The 19,260-nt window shown below is 36.4% G+C and overlaps 1 protein-coding gene across 1 annotated transcript in view; it reads right to left on the bottom strand.

Annotated features, from left to right (window-relative positions):
* Nucleotides 1-19,260, bottom strand: part of NEO1 (neogenin 1) — a 158,705-nt gene that overhangs the window by 117,376 nt on the left and 22,069 nt on the right. Inside the window, exon 5 of the mRNA XM_023510038.1 lies at nt 15,998-16,134. Coding sequence (XP_023365806.1) covers nt 15,998-16,134 — 137 coding nt within the window. The remainder of the gene's footprint in view (nt 1-15,997; nt 16,135-19,260) is intronic.

The following is a 19,260-nucleotide window of genomic DNA, read 5'->3' as shown; positions in this document are numbered from 1 at the left end:
CGGCATTAGGAAGGTTGAGAACCACTGATCTTAAGGTTGATAAAACTAAATCTTGTCCTAGAGGAACTCAGTCAAGTAGAAACTGGAAAATGAAAATATGACAAGTAAAACAAGAAAGCCAGATCCAAGGTACATGTGCACAATTGAAGAGCACCTAATGGGAGGAGAGGATGGATAAGAGGGATGGGAGTAAACAGGAGTCAGTCTCAAGGGTTTCTGAGCAAAGTGAGGCAAGGAGGGAGAAGGAGGAGCGTTCCAGGTAGAAGGGACAACACAAGCAAAAGACCTGCATGGGGTTTACAAGGACCTAGCTGTTGCCCTTGAAATTAAATTACCCCAAGAAGCAGTAACGATCATGGACTCACCAGACGCAGTCTCCAGTTATCTCTCTGCTTAGAGTTTAGAAGAAAAATAACCCCCTCAGGATAAAGAAACATCAGGTATTTTGAAAATTAAAGTGAGAAGGTCTCAAAAAGAAGATATATGAGGCTTCCTGCTAATTGGTTTGGGGTGCTTTATTTTTTTTTTCAAAGAAAGTCAAAGAATCTGACAAAAATCACAACTCTTACATGTTGCTTTGGGACCTTACTTTTCTTTGTTTAATATATCCCAATCATTTATCTTGTCATTTAATAGTCTTTTAAAACAGATTTTTATCGGATGCAGAGTATTTTGATATATAGATAGATCATAATTTATTTAACCAATTGCTTATTATTGGCCAGTTTAAGTGGTTTGTAATTTTCTCCATGAAATATATATCATTGCAGTGAACATTTTCATGCATCAATCTCTGCACACACTCCTGATTATTTCATTGAAACAAATTATTAGAAGTAGAATTGCTGGCCAAAGGATGTGTGAGTCTTAAGGTTTTTGATAAGATTACCAAACTGCCCTCCAAAAAGGTCTCATCAATTTGCATGACTACCCCAGGAGAATAGGGGAATCCCCATTTTAGAGTAATTTTGCCAAGAATAAGTTATTATTCTTAATTTCTACTAGCATGCAAATAAATAAATAAATAAACAAAAAGGCCACTTTAATCTGTATTTGTCATACAGTCAGTGAGATTGAACTCTTTCTAGGTTAACTGGACATTTTCATCTCATTTTTATAAACAAACTATTTTCTGTTTTTCCCTTTTTTCAATTGAGATATTCTTCTTGTTCTTGCTAATTATAAGTACCATTTATAGATATTTTTCCAAGTCTGAAAGAAATCTGATCATGTTTGCCATTCTGGAGAATGGATTTGAGAAGAGAACTAGAGAAATCAGTTAGCATACTACTGAGGTAATCTAGAAAGAAATTAACTAGACTTTAATCAGAAAAGTAAAAGCAAGGAGAAAGAGAACCCAATGAACTGAATGTGGAAAGAAATAAAAAAGACAGAAATGATCAAGAATAATTCCCAGGCTCCTAGCACAGGTGAATAGTGGATAGTGGTACCAATGAGATACAAAAAAAAATCAAAGAAAAAACAGATTTTGAGGGGAAAATGTTAAGTTAAATGTTGGATGTATGAATTTTGAAGTAACTGTAGGACATCTAATTGGAAAAGTCTGAAGTTCAGCAAGGGGTCAGCTCTGAGAACTTGGGAGTTACTGTTACGGAAATTATACCTGAAACCAGGAACATGATGAGTGTGAAGAGTAGTGGGCTGAAGACAGAACTCTGTGGAATACTAATACTTTGATGAGCAAGTAGAAGAAAAGACCCCCATGGGGGAAAAAAAAATAAAAGGGATGAATAGAAAACTTTAAGCTGGGCAGAAAAAGTTAAAAAATTAAGAAGAAAAAGTAAAGTTGGAAACAGGATAATACAGGGTCATGAGCAGTAATTAAAGATGAAGGGAGTCAATGCACACAGTCTTGAATCATGACAGTAAATAAGGGCATAAAATTTTAAACAGTGACGGTGCCATAAGGAGAAAAGCTTGTCTTTAAGGGTTTCAGTATTAAAAAAAATTTTATGTTGGCTTATGGAAGACCTCAATGGGAATTATTATAATAATAAAAATGATCAAGCACCGTTTGTAAACATAATATGCATAGGAAGGTGACAATTATGACCTTAATTATATAAGTAAAAGTAATAGTTCATCTGCTTTCAGAATAACCTTTCAGAAGATGATGTTTTTTTAAATCCCAGTTTCATTAACTTTAGAAATCTATGAAAAACAAAGTTCAATATATTGTTCAAAAATATATTTCGAATAACTCTAGTTGTCACATATAATAATATCAATAAGTTTTATTCATTCATTCATTCAGTAATTATTTATTAATGCTTATGGCAGATGCCATAAGCCATTTCCAATGGTTAAGACTAGTCCCCTGTTGATAAGGACCCCACTCTAGTGGTATGGGAAAAGACATAAACAATCAGTGAGAAATACTAACGTTAACAAGACAGCTATTTTAAAATACCAGTGATGCCTGAGGGTGAGGGAATGGTTAAGAAAAGCTTTACAGAGTAGTCAGGCAAATAAATCTTGAAGGTCTGTCCAGACATTATAGCTGGGGGTGAGTGGATACAAGGAACACTGCTGTCAAAGTTTCATGGTATGTTCAGTTTGTAAAGATAACTCATCTCTGTTCCAGACGTAGATAGAAAGTGCCAGGATTTATTCTACATAACACTCTATTTAACCGATAAAAGAAACAAAGACACAGGCAAATTAAATAACTTGGCCAAGTTCATACAGCTAAGTGAATCCAGGCACACTAGGTCAAGACTGTGCTCATTTTTCTGTGGCACTTTCCCAGGTAACACTGAGAGGGGGCTTGTGAAGGATCTAGATGTATTTTATACACACGCAGATGCCATAAGCCATTTCCAAGAGAACTGAGAGTTCTAATAAATGAAAGCAGAATGTTATGACTGATCACGAGGAAAAGGGAAGTGAAATCATGGAGCAGACTGACAGAAAGGGGGTATGAATGTCTCCATGTGACATTCACTAGGCTGTGGCTTTAAGAAAGACAGTGAATTGGCTCGGCGCCTAAAGCTCAACCGGCTAAGGCGCCAGCCACATACACCTAAGGTGGCGGGTTCGAATCCCCAGCCCGGAACCGCCAAACAACAATGACGGCTGCAACCAAAAAATAGCCGGGCGTTGTGGCGGGCGCCTGTGGTCCCAGCTACTTGGGAGGCGGAGGCAGGAGACTCGCTTGAGCCCAGGAGTTGGAGATTGCTGTGAGCTGTAATGCCACGGCACTCTACCCAGGGGGACAGCTTGAGGCTCTGTCTCAAAAAAAAAAAAAAAAAAAAAAAGAAAGACAGTGAATTATAAGGGTACAAGTGAATCTTTCTAAGAGTAGAATATGATTGTCTTAACACAGTAACTAAGAAAATGACATGAAGGGTATGTTAACCAGTTTCATGAAAATATTTCAAATTGTATATGAAAACACCACACTGTACCCCAGAATTGCATTAATGTACATAGTTATCATTTAATTAAAAAAGAAAAAAAAGAAAGACAGTGAAGTTCCAAACTTCAGAGGTAGATTAGTTACAGGTACTGACAATGTCAAGGGGGTGGCCAGTTTAGAATATATCAATTTGTTCCACACAAATACAAATGGAAAAATTTCTTTTGGGGGTGGGGGAAGGGGATGTGTATCACAGACATTTAGGACTGTTTTTAGAGAAAAGGAAAAAAAAATCCTGTTTGAAAAAAACCTCATGACCCATTTTAGTGTTATCAACGATCTGAGATGACAGGAAATACATGATGGCCTAATTCACGTCACGGCTTGTGTAGAAATCCCAGCAGTTAATGATGAGACAATAAATGTGAAATATTTAACAGGTGAAGAATGAACTTCTAACCTTTTCTGCATTAACATTCGCTATGGCATTTCCTAAAGCCATAACTTCTTAAAAAATAACAGAAGTCAGACAGGTATGACCGTATTTTTATATATGTGTGTGTGTGTGTGTGTATAAATCTCTAACTATTTCTCATAAACTACTTCCCCCATCGAAAAAAACCAAAATACTTTCAATTATGGGATAAAACTCAAAACAAAATTTTCCAAATATGACTTCTTGCCTATAAACAATGAAAAAGAGAAGATCTCACATGGCCCACATGAACAGTGCAGCTTGAACTGTCATAACCATCCAGATTAAGAACTCAAGCAAATCAACAGGAAGACATCAAACAACCCCATCAGAGACATGAACAGAAACTTTTCTCATGAGGACAACTGGCCAACCAACACATGAAAACATGCTCATCATCCCTAATTATCAGAGAAATGCAAATGCAAACCACTTTGAGATATCACCTAATCCCAGTGAGAATAGCCCACATCACAGGGTCCCAGAGTTTTAGCTGCTGGCATGGGTGCAGAGAAAATGGAACACTCATGCACTGTCAGTAGTGCCGCAAACCAGTGCAGCCTCTGTGGAAAGAAGTATGGAGATTCCTCAAGAATTAAAAATAGAGCTATCATTTGATCCTGCGATCCCATTACTAGGTATCTACTTCAAAGAAAAAAGATGGACATTTGCTCTCATATGTTCAGAGCAGCACAGTTCATAATTCCAAAGATAAGAAAACAACCCAGGTGCTCTTCAACACGTGAATGGATTAATAAACTGTGGTATATGTATACCATGGAATCAATACTATTCAGCCATAAAAAAAGATGGAGCTTCTTATCTTTTCTAACAACCTAGATGGATTTGGAGAACATTCTCCTAAGTATCACAAGAAGAGAAAAACAATCATCATGTGAACTCAGTACTTAATTAGAACCAATAGATTAACAACTATATGCTCAACATGAGTGAAAAACTTAATTAAATTCAAGTAAGGGGGGGAGAGGTTGGAAAAATTCCCAACTATACACTGCATGGGTGTATTTCCTACTTCCTGGGTGAAAAGTACAACTACAACCCAGACTTCAACCTTAACAAAAGCAAACTATGTAACCTAACCAGATGTACCCCCATATTAATCAGGAACTAAAAAAAAAAAGCCCTTGGGAGTTTAAAAAAAAAAGGTTGATTCCCTGGTGACATCCGACCATGAGCAGGGCCCAGTCAAAACAGTACAAAACAGAACTTGAGACTAAGCCTTTTTTTGTTGATAACTTTTACCATTCGTTAAAGGTATCCTGCTCTATAAACCTATCTTCCTCTTCCTCAATATACTTTGTTTCATGCTTGCAAAAAGAAAAAAGAAGGAAACAGAATATTAACACCCTAGAAGCCCAGTCACTGTTCTGCCCTTCTCCAGAAGTAATCACTACCCTTTAGTATATATTCTTTTGTATCTGGCTTCTTTCTTTCAAGGGTGTTTGTGAGATTTATTCATGTTGTTGAAAATAGTAGTGGCTGACAATTTTCATTGCTGATGGCATGCTGTTGTATGACTGAACACTACTTACTCATTCTACATCTGAATTTTGATAGACATTTGAATTTTTCCCACTTTTGATTTAATGTGAATACAGCTGATAAGAACATTATTGTGCATGGTTTTTGTACATACATTTACACATTTCTGATAAGTATATTCTAAGGAATACAACTGCTGCATCATAGGATATTAAAAATTTGTAATAGATTTAATATGTATTTTATAGTGGTAGAGTCTGGGCATTTGGTGTATCCATCACCTGAATAGTGCATATTGTATTCCACAGGTAATTTTTCATCCCTCACCTCCTCTCACCCTCCAATGTCCATCATACCTCTGTGTGCCCTTTTACAGCCATCGTTCAGCTCCCCATAGGGTATTTTCGGATGGTATAGTTTTAATAGAGTGTGTCTAACAGTATTCTAAAGTAATTGTATCAATGTACACTCCTGTCAGCAGTACATTACAGTCCCCAGTCATCTTAACCAACACCTGGTATTGCTGTTCTTTTCAATTTTGGCCATTCTGGTGGAGAATAGTGGTATCTCACAGTGGTTTTTATTTGCATTTCTCTTGACTAATGATGACAACCACTTTTTCAAGTATTTAGTAGCCCCCTGGAGATCTGTAAGGTAGCTGTTCAGATCTTTTGGCTACTTTCTACTGTTTATCTGTTCACCTTACTGATCATAGGGGTTCTTTATAGAATCTATATCAAGGGTTGATAAATCTTTTCTCTAAAGAACTAGATAGTAAATATTTTAGACTTTCTGAGCCATATGGTCTCTGTCATGACTACTGAACTCCAGCACTATGGCATGAAAGCAGCCCTGTCAATATGTAAATGAATTAAATGAATGAGTATGAGAATATGACTGTATGCTAATGAAACTTTGTTTATGGACAGTGACATTTGAATCTCCTAAAATTTTCATGTACCATAAAATATTATTCTGATATTTTTCAACCATTTAAAAATGTATTAACTACAAGTAGAACCTCCATAAGTTAACCACCTCCCTATAATGACCACCTCCTTAAGTTGACCTAATTTTCACACACTGGACATGCACCACAGTACGTCAGTACAACAGGCCTAGTTTCTTATGTTGACCAGCTCTGTATGTTGACCAGTTTGTTAACAGTCCCTTGGGTCGTCAACTTGCAGAGGTTCTGCCATATCTTTAGCTTACAAGCTATACAAAAACAATTAGTCAGGAGGATCTGGCCTAAAAGCTATTAGTAAGCCTGATCTAGATAAAGACCTTTGTCAAATTATATCAACTGTGTAAGTCTTGTCAGCAGTTTATCAAAGTTGTTATTCTTTACAAAGAACAAGCTTTTGACTTTGCTGACACTCTCTGTTTTGAATGTTTGGTTTTTATCTCATTAATTTTTGCTTTGTCATTATTTCCTTTCTTCTACTTTGGTTTAAATTTGCTATTCATCTTTTAACTTTTTGAGCTAAGTATGTTTAAATGTTAATGTTCATATCAGTGTTAATGTCAGATATTAAACGTTAACCTAAGTAATACTTAAATCACTGAATTCTGACCCTTTCTTTTTTCCTAATATATAAGGGCTGTCCAGAAAGTACCCAACTATATAAAATGAAAAAGAGACATACATGGCTGGACACTTTCTGGACAACCCCTGTATATACTTACGCTATAAATGTCCCTCTAATGATAGGTCGTATCTGTATTAGTGCAAATTATATTCTAATGTTCATTATCATTTTTCCAACCTATGGATTAATTTCCAGACACTAAGAAAACTTCAAGTTACCTTTGTTCCTCCCCAAGTTACTTTTTTGGTGATTCAGTCCAACCCTCATTCTACAGTGGTCAAATCTGCACAATTTCAACTTTTTGAAATTTAATACATGTTCTATGGCCAGGATATGATATATTTCAATAACTGTTTCATAGGCATTTATTAAACATAGAATTTATTCATTTGTTTAGTATGATATATAAGGTCAAGTTTACTAATCATGTTCAGTCATTTATTATAACTAAAGTTTCATTTCGTTTATATCTGTCTGTTCTGGTATGCTTATGGAAATCTATCTGTATGATTATATCTACTTCTTATAGCTGAGTCAGATTTTGCTTTTCATATTTTGAGATTATATGAGGTACATACATATTTAGAATGTTTTAATTTTCCTTGTGAATTAAAAAAGACCTTTTTAATTTAAAAATATTTTTGTTTTAAATCAAAAAATTAAATTATTTGCAATTTTTGATTTTATATTTATGGTATACAACATGTTTTGATACATGAATACACTGCTGAGTGGCTAAATCAAGTTAATTAACATATCCATTACCTCACACACTTACCTTTTTGTGGAGAGAACATAAAATCTATTCTATTAGCAGTTTTCAAGTACACAATACATTGTTATTAACTATAGTCACAATGTTGTACAAGAGACCTCCTGAACTCACTCTTCATAACTAAAACTTTTTATCCTTTGACTGACATCTACACAATCCCTCTACCCTCTCCTCCATTGCTAGACCATGGTAAACATTCTGCTCTCTGCTTCCTTGAGTTTTACTTTTTATTTATTTTATTTCAAATTAATATGAGGTACACATTTTAGGTTATATTGTTCTCACTTCCAAGGTCAAGGTCAAGTTGCAGAGGAGCCCTTCAGCCAGGGGGTGTGCTGAACACCCTCACGTTGTGCACATGAGGTGAAATCCTGCCAACTGCCCTCCCTCGTCCCTCCTTCCCTTTCCCCTTCCTGTGCTAGACTATATTTGTGTTCTATTGTTCACGTGGGCATGTAATTGTTTATATATTGGCTTCATACTAGTATTGAGTACACGGGAATTTTTTTTCCATTCCTGAGATACTATACTAAGAAGAATGTGTTTCAACTCCATCCAGATAAACATAAAAGATGTCAGGTCTCCATCTTTTCTCATTTTTTTTATTAAATCATAACTGTATACACTAATGCATTTATAGGGTACAATGTGCTTATTTTATGTACAATTTGGAATGCTTACATCAAACTGGTTAACACAGCCTTCACCTCACTTACTTAATTATTGTGTTGAGACATTTGTACTCTACACTTAACAGATTTGGTATGTACCCTTGCAATATGCACCATAGGTGTAGTCCCACCAATTACCTCCCTCCATCCAACCTCCCTCTCCCATTCCCGTCCTCTCTCCTCCTTCATCCTGAGCTGCAGTTGTGTTTTATCTTTCATATGAAAGTGTGGGTGATTATAGTCTCTATCTTTTCTTATGGCTGAATAGTATTCCATAGTATACATTATGCCACAGTTTATTAATCCATTCATGGGTTGATGGGCAGTGCTTGGGTTGCTTCCATTATTTGGCAATTATGAACTGGACTGCAATAAATATTCTCATTCAAATGTCTTTGTGGTAAAATGATTTTTGTTTTTCTGGGTAGATACCTACTAATGATATCGCAAGATCAAATGAAAGGTCAACTTTTAGTTCTTTGAGAATGCTCCAAGGTGGCACTTGTGGCTGAAAAGAGTAGGGTGCCGGCCCTATATGCCAGAGGTGGCAGGTTCAAACCCAGCCTGGCCCAAAAACTGCAACAACAAAAAAAAAGAGAATGCTGCATACTTCTTTCCGTAAGGGCTGTACTGGTTTGCAATCCCACCAGCAGTACAGAGTGTTTCCTTCTCTCCACATCCATGCCAGCAGATTTGGGACTTTGTAATGTGGACTAATCTTACTGGGGTTAGGTGATATCTCAGAGTGGTTTTGATTTGCATTTCTCTAAAGATTAAAGACGATGGGCATTTTTTTGTGTGTTTGTTGGCCATTCACTGGTCATCTTCAGAGAAGTTTCTATTCCAGTCTCTTGCCCACTTATAAATCGGATTGTCTGCTCTTCTCTTATTGATTAATGAATTCTCTGTAGATTCCAGTTACTAGGCCTTTGTCAGATTCATAACATGCAAAAATCTTCTCCCATTCAGAAGGCTGTTTGCTTTGGTTGTGACACCCTTAACTGTACAGGTTTTTAGCTTAATTATGTCCCATTTATTTATTTTGGGAGTTGCTGCAATTGCTGGGGTGGGGGGGGGTGGTGTCTTCAGTGATGCAAGACAATATTTGTCTTCCTGTGCTTGCCTTATTCCACTTAGCATAATGTCCTCCAAGTTCATCCATGTTGTCAGAAATGACATAATTTCCTTCTTTTTGAAGGCTGGAGTATTCTAGTGTGCTACCACATTTTCTTTATCTGCTCATCCACTGATGAACACTTAGGTTCACTGCATGTGTCAGCTATTATGAATGATGCTGCAAAGAACAAGGAAAATGTAGATCTCTCCTGGACATACTGATTTCACTGCCTTTGAATGTGCACCCCAAAAAGGAACTGCTGAGTCACATGCTAGTTTTATTTTTAATTTTCTAAAGTAACTCTATACTGCTTTCCATAATGGCGTTATCAATTTACATTCCTACCAACAATGTACAAGGGTTCCCTTTATGTCACATCCTCCCCAATGTTTATTATCTTGCCCTTTGGTAAGTCATCCTAACAAGTGTACAGTGAGGACTCACTGTGGTTTCAACTTGCATTTCTGGGATGAGTAGTAATGCTGAGCATTTTTTCATTTACTGGTTGGTCATTTGTACATCTTTTTCAGAAAAATGTCTTTTCAGGCTCTTTGGCCATTTCTTAATGAGCTCATTTGTTTTCTTGCTATTGAGTTGTTTCTTATATGTTTTGGTTATTAGCCTTTTATGAGATGTATGGTTTGCAAATATTTTCTACCATTCTGTAAGTTGTCTTTTTACTCTGTTGACTATTTCCTGTGATCTATAGATGCTTTTCAGTTTGTTGTAAACCGATTTGCCTATTTTTGCTTTTGTTGCCTGTGCTTTTGGGGTCACATCCGAAAAACCTTGCCAAGACCAAGTCAAGAAGCCTTTTCTCTCTGTTTTCTTTCAGTAATTTTACATTTTCAGGCCTTATGTTAATGTCTTCAATCTGCTTTAAGTTTATTTTTGTACGTGGTTGAGATAAGAGGTCCAATTTCATCCTTTCAAATGTGGCTATCCATTTTTCCCAGCACCATTATTGAGGAGACTATCCTTTCCCCATTTTATATTCTTGGCGCCAACATAACAAGGAGGAATCTGCATGCCTTTTTACAAGCCTCAGAAGTCACAAAACATCACTTCTGCCCCCCTCCATTGATTCAGATAGCTCCAAGCTAACCCAGATTCAAGGGTGAGGGACATAAATACATCACTCTTTAGGAGAATAGTCCAAAAATTGGGGGACTATGTTTTAAAACTCCCCACATTTTCAATTGCTCTTGCAGCATTTCCTGGTTATCTCTTCTCATTTGAATATTTATTCCAAAAGTGGTTTCAGTGTATATCTTTTGTGTAGTAACCTTCTGAGGTCTTACGTGATAAGAATTTTTATTATGCCTCCCATTTTAGATGCATACAAATTATATGTGGATTCAATGTTCTTTTCTTTCAACACTTTAGAAACATTACTCCATTGTCCTCTTGACATCCGATTTCTTAAATCAACACTAGGCACAATCCAATGTGCTTTTTGTCACTGGAAAGTTTTTAAATTTTTGTCTTCGATGTTACTATTGTGTGTTACTGTAGTAAGTCTAATGGCAGATTTTTCCTTCTTTCACCTACTTAGCCATATAAGCCCTTCAGGGGCTAAGGTCTTCTACAAGTCTGGTTCTGAGAAATCTGTCTTAATTATTTCTTCAACAATTTCCTCCTTCCTTTTCTTCCTTCCTCTAAGATTACTATTTATCTAGTTAAAACACATTCTACAAAAACCTGCCAAATCTCTTGGACTTTACATGTTCTCTCTATCATTTAATGCTGTCTTTGCAGAGAATTCCTCAAAGTCACCTTCCAACCTGTGAGTATATACATCACCTGTGACTAACATTAGACTGCTGTCTTATTTTTACTATATTTTTTCATACCTAACATTTCTATTAGGTTCTATGCTCTTTTTCTTCTCTTATTCTTGCATCATATTGTTACTACTTTTCTTTTAAAATATATTTATCATGCTTGTTTTAAATTCTTAGTCAATCTTTTCTAATATTTTCTATGAGACAGTGTATATTACTTACTCTGTTGCCTTTCTTCAAGAGTAACTGTACTACTAAGATGATTAGTTTGGTTATAAACTGATATTCCTCTGGGATAACAGCCACTCTATCTAGTTGTATGCATGGAAAAAGAACTAAGAGCCAGGCTTATTTGGTGAATTTAAAAGAAGGGGAGAGGGTGGAGCCTGTGACTCAGTGAGTGAGGCGCTGGCCCCATGTTCCGAGGGTGGTGGGTTCAAACCCAGCCCTGCCAAACTGCAACAACAACAACAAAAATAGCTGGGCGTTATGGTGGGCACCTGTAGTCCCAGCTACTTGGGAGAATGAGGCAAGAGAATGGCCTAAACCCAGGAGTTGGAGGTTGCTGTGAGTTGTGACACCACAGCACTCTACCAAGAGCAATAAAGTGAGACTCTATCTTAAAAAAAAAAAAGACAGGGAGAATGACCCACCAAGGAAAAAGCCCCAGGGACCTCAGAACCACTACTGTTTACTCAAATCTGCTGGCATTCCCTGCTCAATACTTTGGTTAGGAACTCTCAGGTACAAATAGTACTGGGAACAAACAATCTTTTTCCACTGAAACCTACCAATCTGGGAGTTTGGATAAGGTGTGAAAAAGAGGTGGAAAGGGGATCCCCTAAGGGCAGCTAGTCAGGCCATATCTGTTAGCATAAATGCTATCAAAGCCCTGTGAGACTCTTTGAATGGACACTGAGGCTTGAATCATTACTACTCATTTCTGTGGTGAAGGCACAGGCAAGGACAATCTCAAGGCCACACCCTGTGAAAGCAACAACAGAACTTAGCCATTTTCCAACCTGTTTCTCACTGCTGTCTGGCAGTCCTTAGTCCCAGAATGTAGCCAATATCCCTCAACTCAACCATCAACAGATAGAGATTCAAGAAAGCCTTCACCCCCCTCTACTTCTCTTATTCCTCTAGTTTCTTGAGAATTGATTTGGGTAAGGGAGTCAACAGCTGGGAGTAATTTGATAGGAAATAGAAACCAGCACAGAAACTGTTTTTTTAAATCAAAGCTGTAAAAGTTTTGCTTAGTTTCACCCCTCCTAATCCAGTTCAGAAATATGAGGCAAGCAAATCAATAAAGACTTAATACTTACTAAGAGAATATCTTATCACCAAGTTAACCCGAGACAGCTACATTTCAGAGAGTAATGACAAGCACTTCTAATTCTTTCACGATGTTCATGTTTCTAGCTCCATACATTTGAAAACACATTTTATTTTTTCTAACTTTTCATTAGCCATAGACTTATAAAACACTCCGTATAAATTTATGGATAACATTTTTTAAAATCCCCCTCTATAATTATCCTGCTCACCAAGATTGCTAACTTCTAAACACTATTAAGAGGCACAATTCCCCAGTTTTCCAAGACTGCAACAAGCACTCCCAAACACACACATATACCACTTAGCCTCAAGGTGATATGAAACTATGTTAGCAACAGAGAAAAAAGTCAGCAGACGGGATGCCATTTCAATTAAAGGCTGGAAATGAAATAACCCAGCCTAGGACCTTAGACATCTTCCCCAAATGAAGCCAGTAAGGAAGAGCTAAGAGTTGGTGGAAAGTTGATAGGGCTTGGTTGGTAAATAAATTTGGATGCTCCCTCTAATAAGGTCATTTAAAAAGTTAATTTCACCTTAAATTTTATAAGGGAATAAAACATCTAATACCAAGGAAGTAATGGTTCTGCTCTTCTCTGTACTAGTGAGGTGATATCAATAATTATTTTCAGTTCTGACCACCAGACCATATACTCTGAAGGTTTCAAAATAGTCTTAATTTTTACCAATAGAATGACTGGAAAAGATATTAGTGTTTTAAATTTATAGTTTTCTGGCTAACCAGTAAGGCTGATTATCTACTGATGAAGAAATGCAAACAGGTAATAAAATTCCTGTCAATTACTTGTTTATATTCCTATCACTTTATCAATTTTCTGTAGGTTCTTTCCTTTTTAAAAATTTGTTTCTAAAAATTCTTTGTAAGGATTTTTACCTTTTCTCAGATATATAAATATTTTCTCCCAATCTATATTTGTACTTAACCTTTATTTACAAGGATTTTTCTACATAACTTAAAAAAAAAAAAACTTTGTATGTCATCAAGTCTGTTTTTTTACTTATGACATGTTATTTTCTGCTTTTCTTCAGATAGTCTCTTCCACCAGAGATAATACAAACTCTATCCAACAGTCTGTATTTTTTCGCATTTACGTCTTGGTTTGAAGCAGAGATCCAACTTTATTTTCTACTAGCTGCAATATACATTTATTAAATAAAAGACTTTTTCCCTCTGAACTGTCCTTCTATAATACTTTCAAGTTCTACAGCTACATGTACAGTTGGATTTTAATTCTTTTCTATTATTTATTCTTATACTATTTTTTATTAGAGATATGTGGTAATTTTTAAAGTCAAGGATCCCTAATACTTCCTTTCTCAGTTTTCTATAATATATTTACTTAAAGAGAACTTTCTCCAGACATAGATGCTAAGGTACAAAATGAAAGATGTATGTATTATCTTGTAACTAAAAAATGCAGTTAACTCAGTGGATAGGCAGTCTCAATTAGATTCCACACAATAAAAATAAAATAGGAAACACAGATGCTTCTTGACTTACTATGTGGTTAAATCCCAATAAACTCATCATAAATTGAAAACATTGTAAAGTCTAAAATGCACTCAATACACCTAACATACCAAGCATCATAGCTTCGTCTCACCTTAAATGTACTCAGAACACTGACACTGGCCTACAGTTGGGCAAAATCATATAATACAAAGCCTATTTTGGAATAAAGTGTTGAAAATGTAATTTATTGAATACTATACTAAAAATGAAAAACAGAATGTCTGTATGGGCACTTATGTACAGTTCCTAGTGAATGCGCATCACTTTTGCACATTGCAAAGTTGAAAAATAGTTGCATCATCGTAAACTGGAGAACATATATAACTACATGGACAAATTTCCTCATTAAAAAGCACAGGGGAAAAAGGGAACAGCTGACAAGTATGACAGAAAGTATGCATCTCATTTGAGGCTCTAAACAACCATCATAGGAGACAGAGGAAATAAGCATAGGGAGGAAAATGGAACAGCATGTTAGGTAAGAATCTGATTAATGGGAAAAAGAAAAAGAGATCAAACATCTACTAAGGGAGGCATATAGACCAAAGGAGATGGAGTCGGCCAGTACTTCACTGTCCAATCCTATCTACAAAAATGAAACTGACCATGCTAAACACCATACCCCACATCTAACCTTCCATCTAGCCAAGAGCACTGAGTTCAACTGATACAATAGTTATGTGAACTCCACGACCTGCTCTTCTGATTTTCAGAGATTATCACCCACAAACAGCAATAGAAAATATAAGCATTGTAAGTCTTCACCAGCATTGACCCCCAGTCCACTCTCTAATTCCTCTGAAAAACACATTTGAGTCCCCTGATAACAGCTGGGAGCAGGAATGTGGCTACTCTACTGCTTGCTCTGAAAGCCACAAAATAAGCCAAGAGAAATGATATTGAATAAAACTAAGATAATGCTAACATCCCCAAACCATAGATCACAGAGTATTTTATCAAATACAATTTAAAACAAGTGGATAATATCGCAAGCCAATATATACCTCTACATACCCAAGTAGTGTTGGATTTTTCTGAAATTAACATCAAAGATCCTAAGGACTTTTATTTGAAACAAAGATAAACGAGGGTGCAGACAAATCACAGGACAGATTGCAAAAATTTCTGAGGGCATATTTCTGAATGGAGGAATGGCAAGGGAAATGGGAATGAAGAAGAGATTACATGTGTACATACCATCTTTATTTCTTCTGCCTTTAAATTGAGGGAGAAAAAGGAAAGTATGGAGGAAAGTGAAGAACAACTATCCTGCAGCAATGATTAGCATTAAAGAGAAATAAATGTCTAAGTTACATGAGGAGCCAAAATGTACTCTATTTGCCCCAAAGAAGGGAACACCAATGCTGAGAGGAGATGGTTCTGGGTTGAAGAATGCAGATGTCTTTGTGAGGAAGCATCCTGAGACAAGAAAAGTGAACTGAACCTTCAGATGCCCCAGATCACAGCCCCCCGCAGCCCCTCAGTACTACTATTACTGAAGATAATAATAACAGTACCCAACATTAAGCTCTTACTAAATTCTAGTCAATATTCTGGTAGTTTTATAAGTATTAGCTCTTTTAATCTTCAAAACTGGAGTAAGCACACATCTCCATTTCTACAGATGAGAAAAATAAGGTTCAGGGAAGTTAAGTTTCCCATAGTCACACATGTAGGAAATTTAAGACCCAGAATTTGAACCCCAGCAGTATGGTCTAAAAGTTATGCCTTTAACTGTTATGCTGTAGTGTCTCTTCCATACTAGCATTAAAAAATTAGAAGACCTAGAAAGTAGACAGGATTTTTAATTTATACAGTAAATATTTACATACCTTGCACTATCAGCTCGGCTTGAGCTTCAATCGTCTCATTTTGATTTTCAGCTATACAAAAATAAGTCCCAGCATCATCCTCAGTGACATCACTGATCTCCAGGCTACCACCTGCCAGCAATACTAATCTTTCAGAGCTGCATTAAAAAAATAATTGTTACATTTTATTAACAAGGAAGTAGCTGAGAAACTCTCCACATAAAACAGAAAAATCACTTAAATGGTATGATATTTATATGGCTACCGAGAGAGACTAACATAAAATTATTAGACTTAATTTAGCCTAATTTGCTTTACTCATATTTTACATGCATAAATACCACAAATACAAATCAAATATTACAATAAATTTTCTCTGACACTTTTTAGTTATTCCTAACAGGCTATCATTTTTGCAACCAATTCCACTTCCCCTAGCCCATCTTTATTTCCCTAACTCTGGCCAATATTTTTGCAAACGATATAACTTTGAAGTCTGGAATCAATCTGACAATCACTCCACCATGTCTATGCCACACTGAGATTACTAACAGAATGAAAACATAAAGAGGGAAAAATATCAGATCAGAAGTCATAGGGTCACAGTGCCTACTAAAAGTTTCCTGTGGTGGTTTGGCTAGGTGAGGGAGGAAAAGAGGAAAGGAAGGTAGAGAGGACAGTGGCCAGATGGCAGCTCCCTGGGTGTGGTAGCTGGGCACATATCAACCACTATCATGCCATTATCAACAAGGATGTTGATTAATACTGGCCCAACTCATGACAGTCTTGGCTCCCTATCCAGCCTCTGACATCATTTAGCAGGGATGCCAAGGCACCTCATTAAAACCTGGCCAGGGTGGAAGTCTAGGCTCCCCATTTGATCTGTGACTGGCATGGCAGTGGTGGGGCTGGAGCTTCTTCTGTGGTATCTGAATGGACAGAGAAACTGCAGTCTAACAGTTTTCATCTTGCTTATTTATCTCTTTCCTGATCCTTTGGCTGGAGAGAGCATACTTCTATTAGGGCTTTTTCTATATGTTTCTATTAGGGTGTTTCCAGATTGCTTGGCTTCTTATCTTCAACCCTGGGATATATGAGACAAAAATAGAACCCAAGAAACTCACCATCATGTTGTTTCTTGGATCCCAAAGTCTCCAGCCAATCAATCTTCCTTGTTCCACCTTTCAGTATTGTGTTTGTTTTATATGTAATGTCCAGGGTTTTTAGTTGGAGTTAGTGAAAGAAATAGGGAAAAATATATCTAGTACATCTTCCCAGAAGTGGAAGTCCTTGATTTGTTTTGTTAAGTAACCTAGTTTTCCTACCACCATCAATTGTAATAATATCAAGCATTTTTTTTTATAACTATAACCTGTTTCTTTGCAGCTGGTTTTGGAGCTATTTTTCCACTAAAACATAATATTATTTGATTATTAAATTATATTTTGCTGTCAGTCACTTTGAACATTAGCATTTGTATTTTCTGGATTCTCTCCCTTTAAAATAGAACTACTCAATAAATGGGATCCATTTCAGCCTCCCTCTTTCATTAGCTATATTTATTTTGGATCCGAATAAATTTGGTTAAAATAATAAACATATCTATTCTCAGGTATTTATTTTAAAAAAGCCATGGCAATGTTTTAAAATATTCATTTTCAAAGAAGTGTTTCTAATTATCTAAGATCATTTTTCACTAAAGCCAGCCAAACATTACCTGGATTTCTAGCCACTTTTTTCTTTTAATTTCTAAATGTCTAATTTGGAGTCTAAATAATTTATCAGCTAAGGTCCATCTATGTATCTCCTAAGGCTCTAGCAGAAACAAATATATTTTAATTACAGAGATCCAACCTGAGCTTTATTCACCTACTAATATTTTCCTACATTACATTCGGTAATTAATTCAACTCGTCACTACTCTCCCTCTCCCCAGTTATTTGCCAAACACCATGCAAGAGTCTAGAGAGACCAACGTGAACAACACCAACACCGGCCTGCTCTTATATTCTTTTGAAGCTTCTAGAGGTAGCGACAAACTATGGCGGTACTTCTCATATTTTTCTACCACATAATCTGAGTATTCAGAAGCCTAGGGAACCAGAGGCAATAAAAAGTGTACTCAAAGTCTACTGAGTTCATTCTTAAAATGCAGAGGAATATTACTAACCATAATATATCTACATTTAAATTAATTAAAAACCAGTTGCTCTCAAAAATATCTCTGAATGAAACTGGATGTTCCAGGAAGATCCTACCATGATTCGTTTACCCTGGCCCACTCTGACCATCACTCTACTAAGACAAAATTCTCTAACACCCTGGCATACTCTGTATTGAGTTTCTTCAGAGCACTTACCATAACCTGACATTTTGTATGTTTACCTGATTATGAGTTTGACTCTTTTCCACAAGAACATATGCTCTACAGGAGGAAGAACTCTATTTGGTTTACTACTCTATTTCCAGTACCCAGAACAGTGTCTCACGGAGTTAGCACTCAATAAATAGTTGCTACATAATTACTGAACCAATGAGAATCATAGAAATCCTCACATTTCTTATAAAAAATCATCTTATCTACATCTATTTTATATCTTCAGGATGTCTTTTTATGATGACAAAATACAAACGTTTAAAAATAACCTCTTTCAGCTTTCCTCCTCCTGATAAAGATTTTATTCTATTTAACATCTAGCCAAGTAAAATTTCTGGTGTAAGAGCTTAAAATTTTTATGCCTTATTTTAAGGTTTGCTATATTTCAGTTAGCAAAATTTTTTAAAAATCCCTTGAAGTCTTATAAATTTTTACATAATATTTAGATGGGAAGAAAAATAGAAAAAAAGGAGGGGGAGCAAAATATGGGCAGTTGATGGATAAATGGGTATTAAAAAAGAAATCAGGCCAGGCGCAGTGGTTCATACCTGTAATTCTAACATTGTAGTAGGTCAAGGCGGGAGGACCACTTGAGCTCAGGAGTTCAAGACCAATTTGAGCAAGTGTGAGACCCCCATCTCTACTAAAAATAGAAAAAAAAAATTGGCCAGTCCTTGTGGCAGGTGCCTGTAGTCCCACCTCAAAAGGCTGAGGCAAGAAGATCACTTGAACCCAGAGCCTGAGGTTGCTATGAGATATGATGATGGCACTGGATTCTAGCCTGGGCAACAGAGAAAGACCCTGTGTCAAAAACAAAACAAACTGAGAAGGGGAGGAGAGTGGAGGATAGTGGAGAGGAGCAGAGGGGAGGAGAAGAAAAGGAAAGTGCAGAAGGAAGAAAGAAATT

The sequence above is a fragment of the Otolemur garnettii genome, unplaced genomic scaffold (assembly GCF_000181295.1).
Source record: "Otolemur garnettii isolate 467f Iridium unplaced genomic scaffold, OtoGar3 scaffold00011, whole genome shotgun sequence".
NCBI lineage: Eukaryota > Metazoa > Chordata > Mammalia > Primates > Galagidae > Otolemur > Otolemur garnettii.
This window is presented reverse-complemented; position numbering and strand designations above follow the sequence as displayed.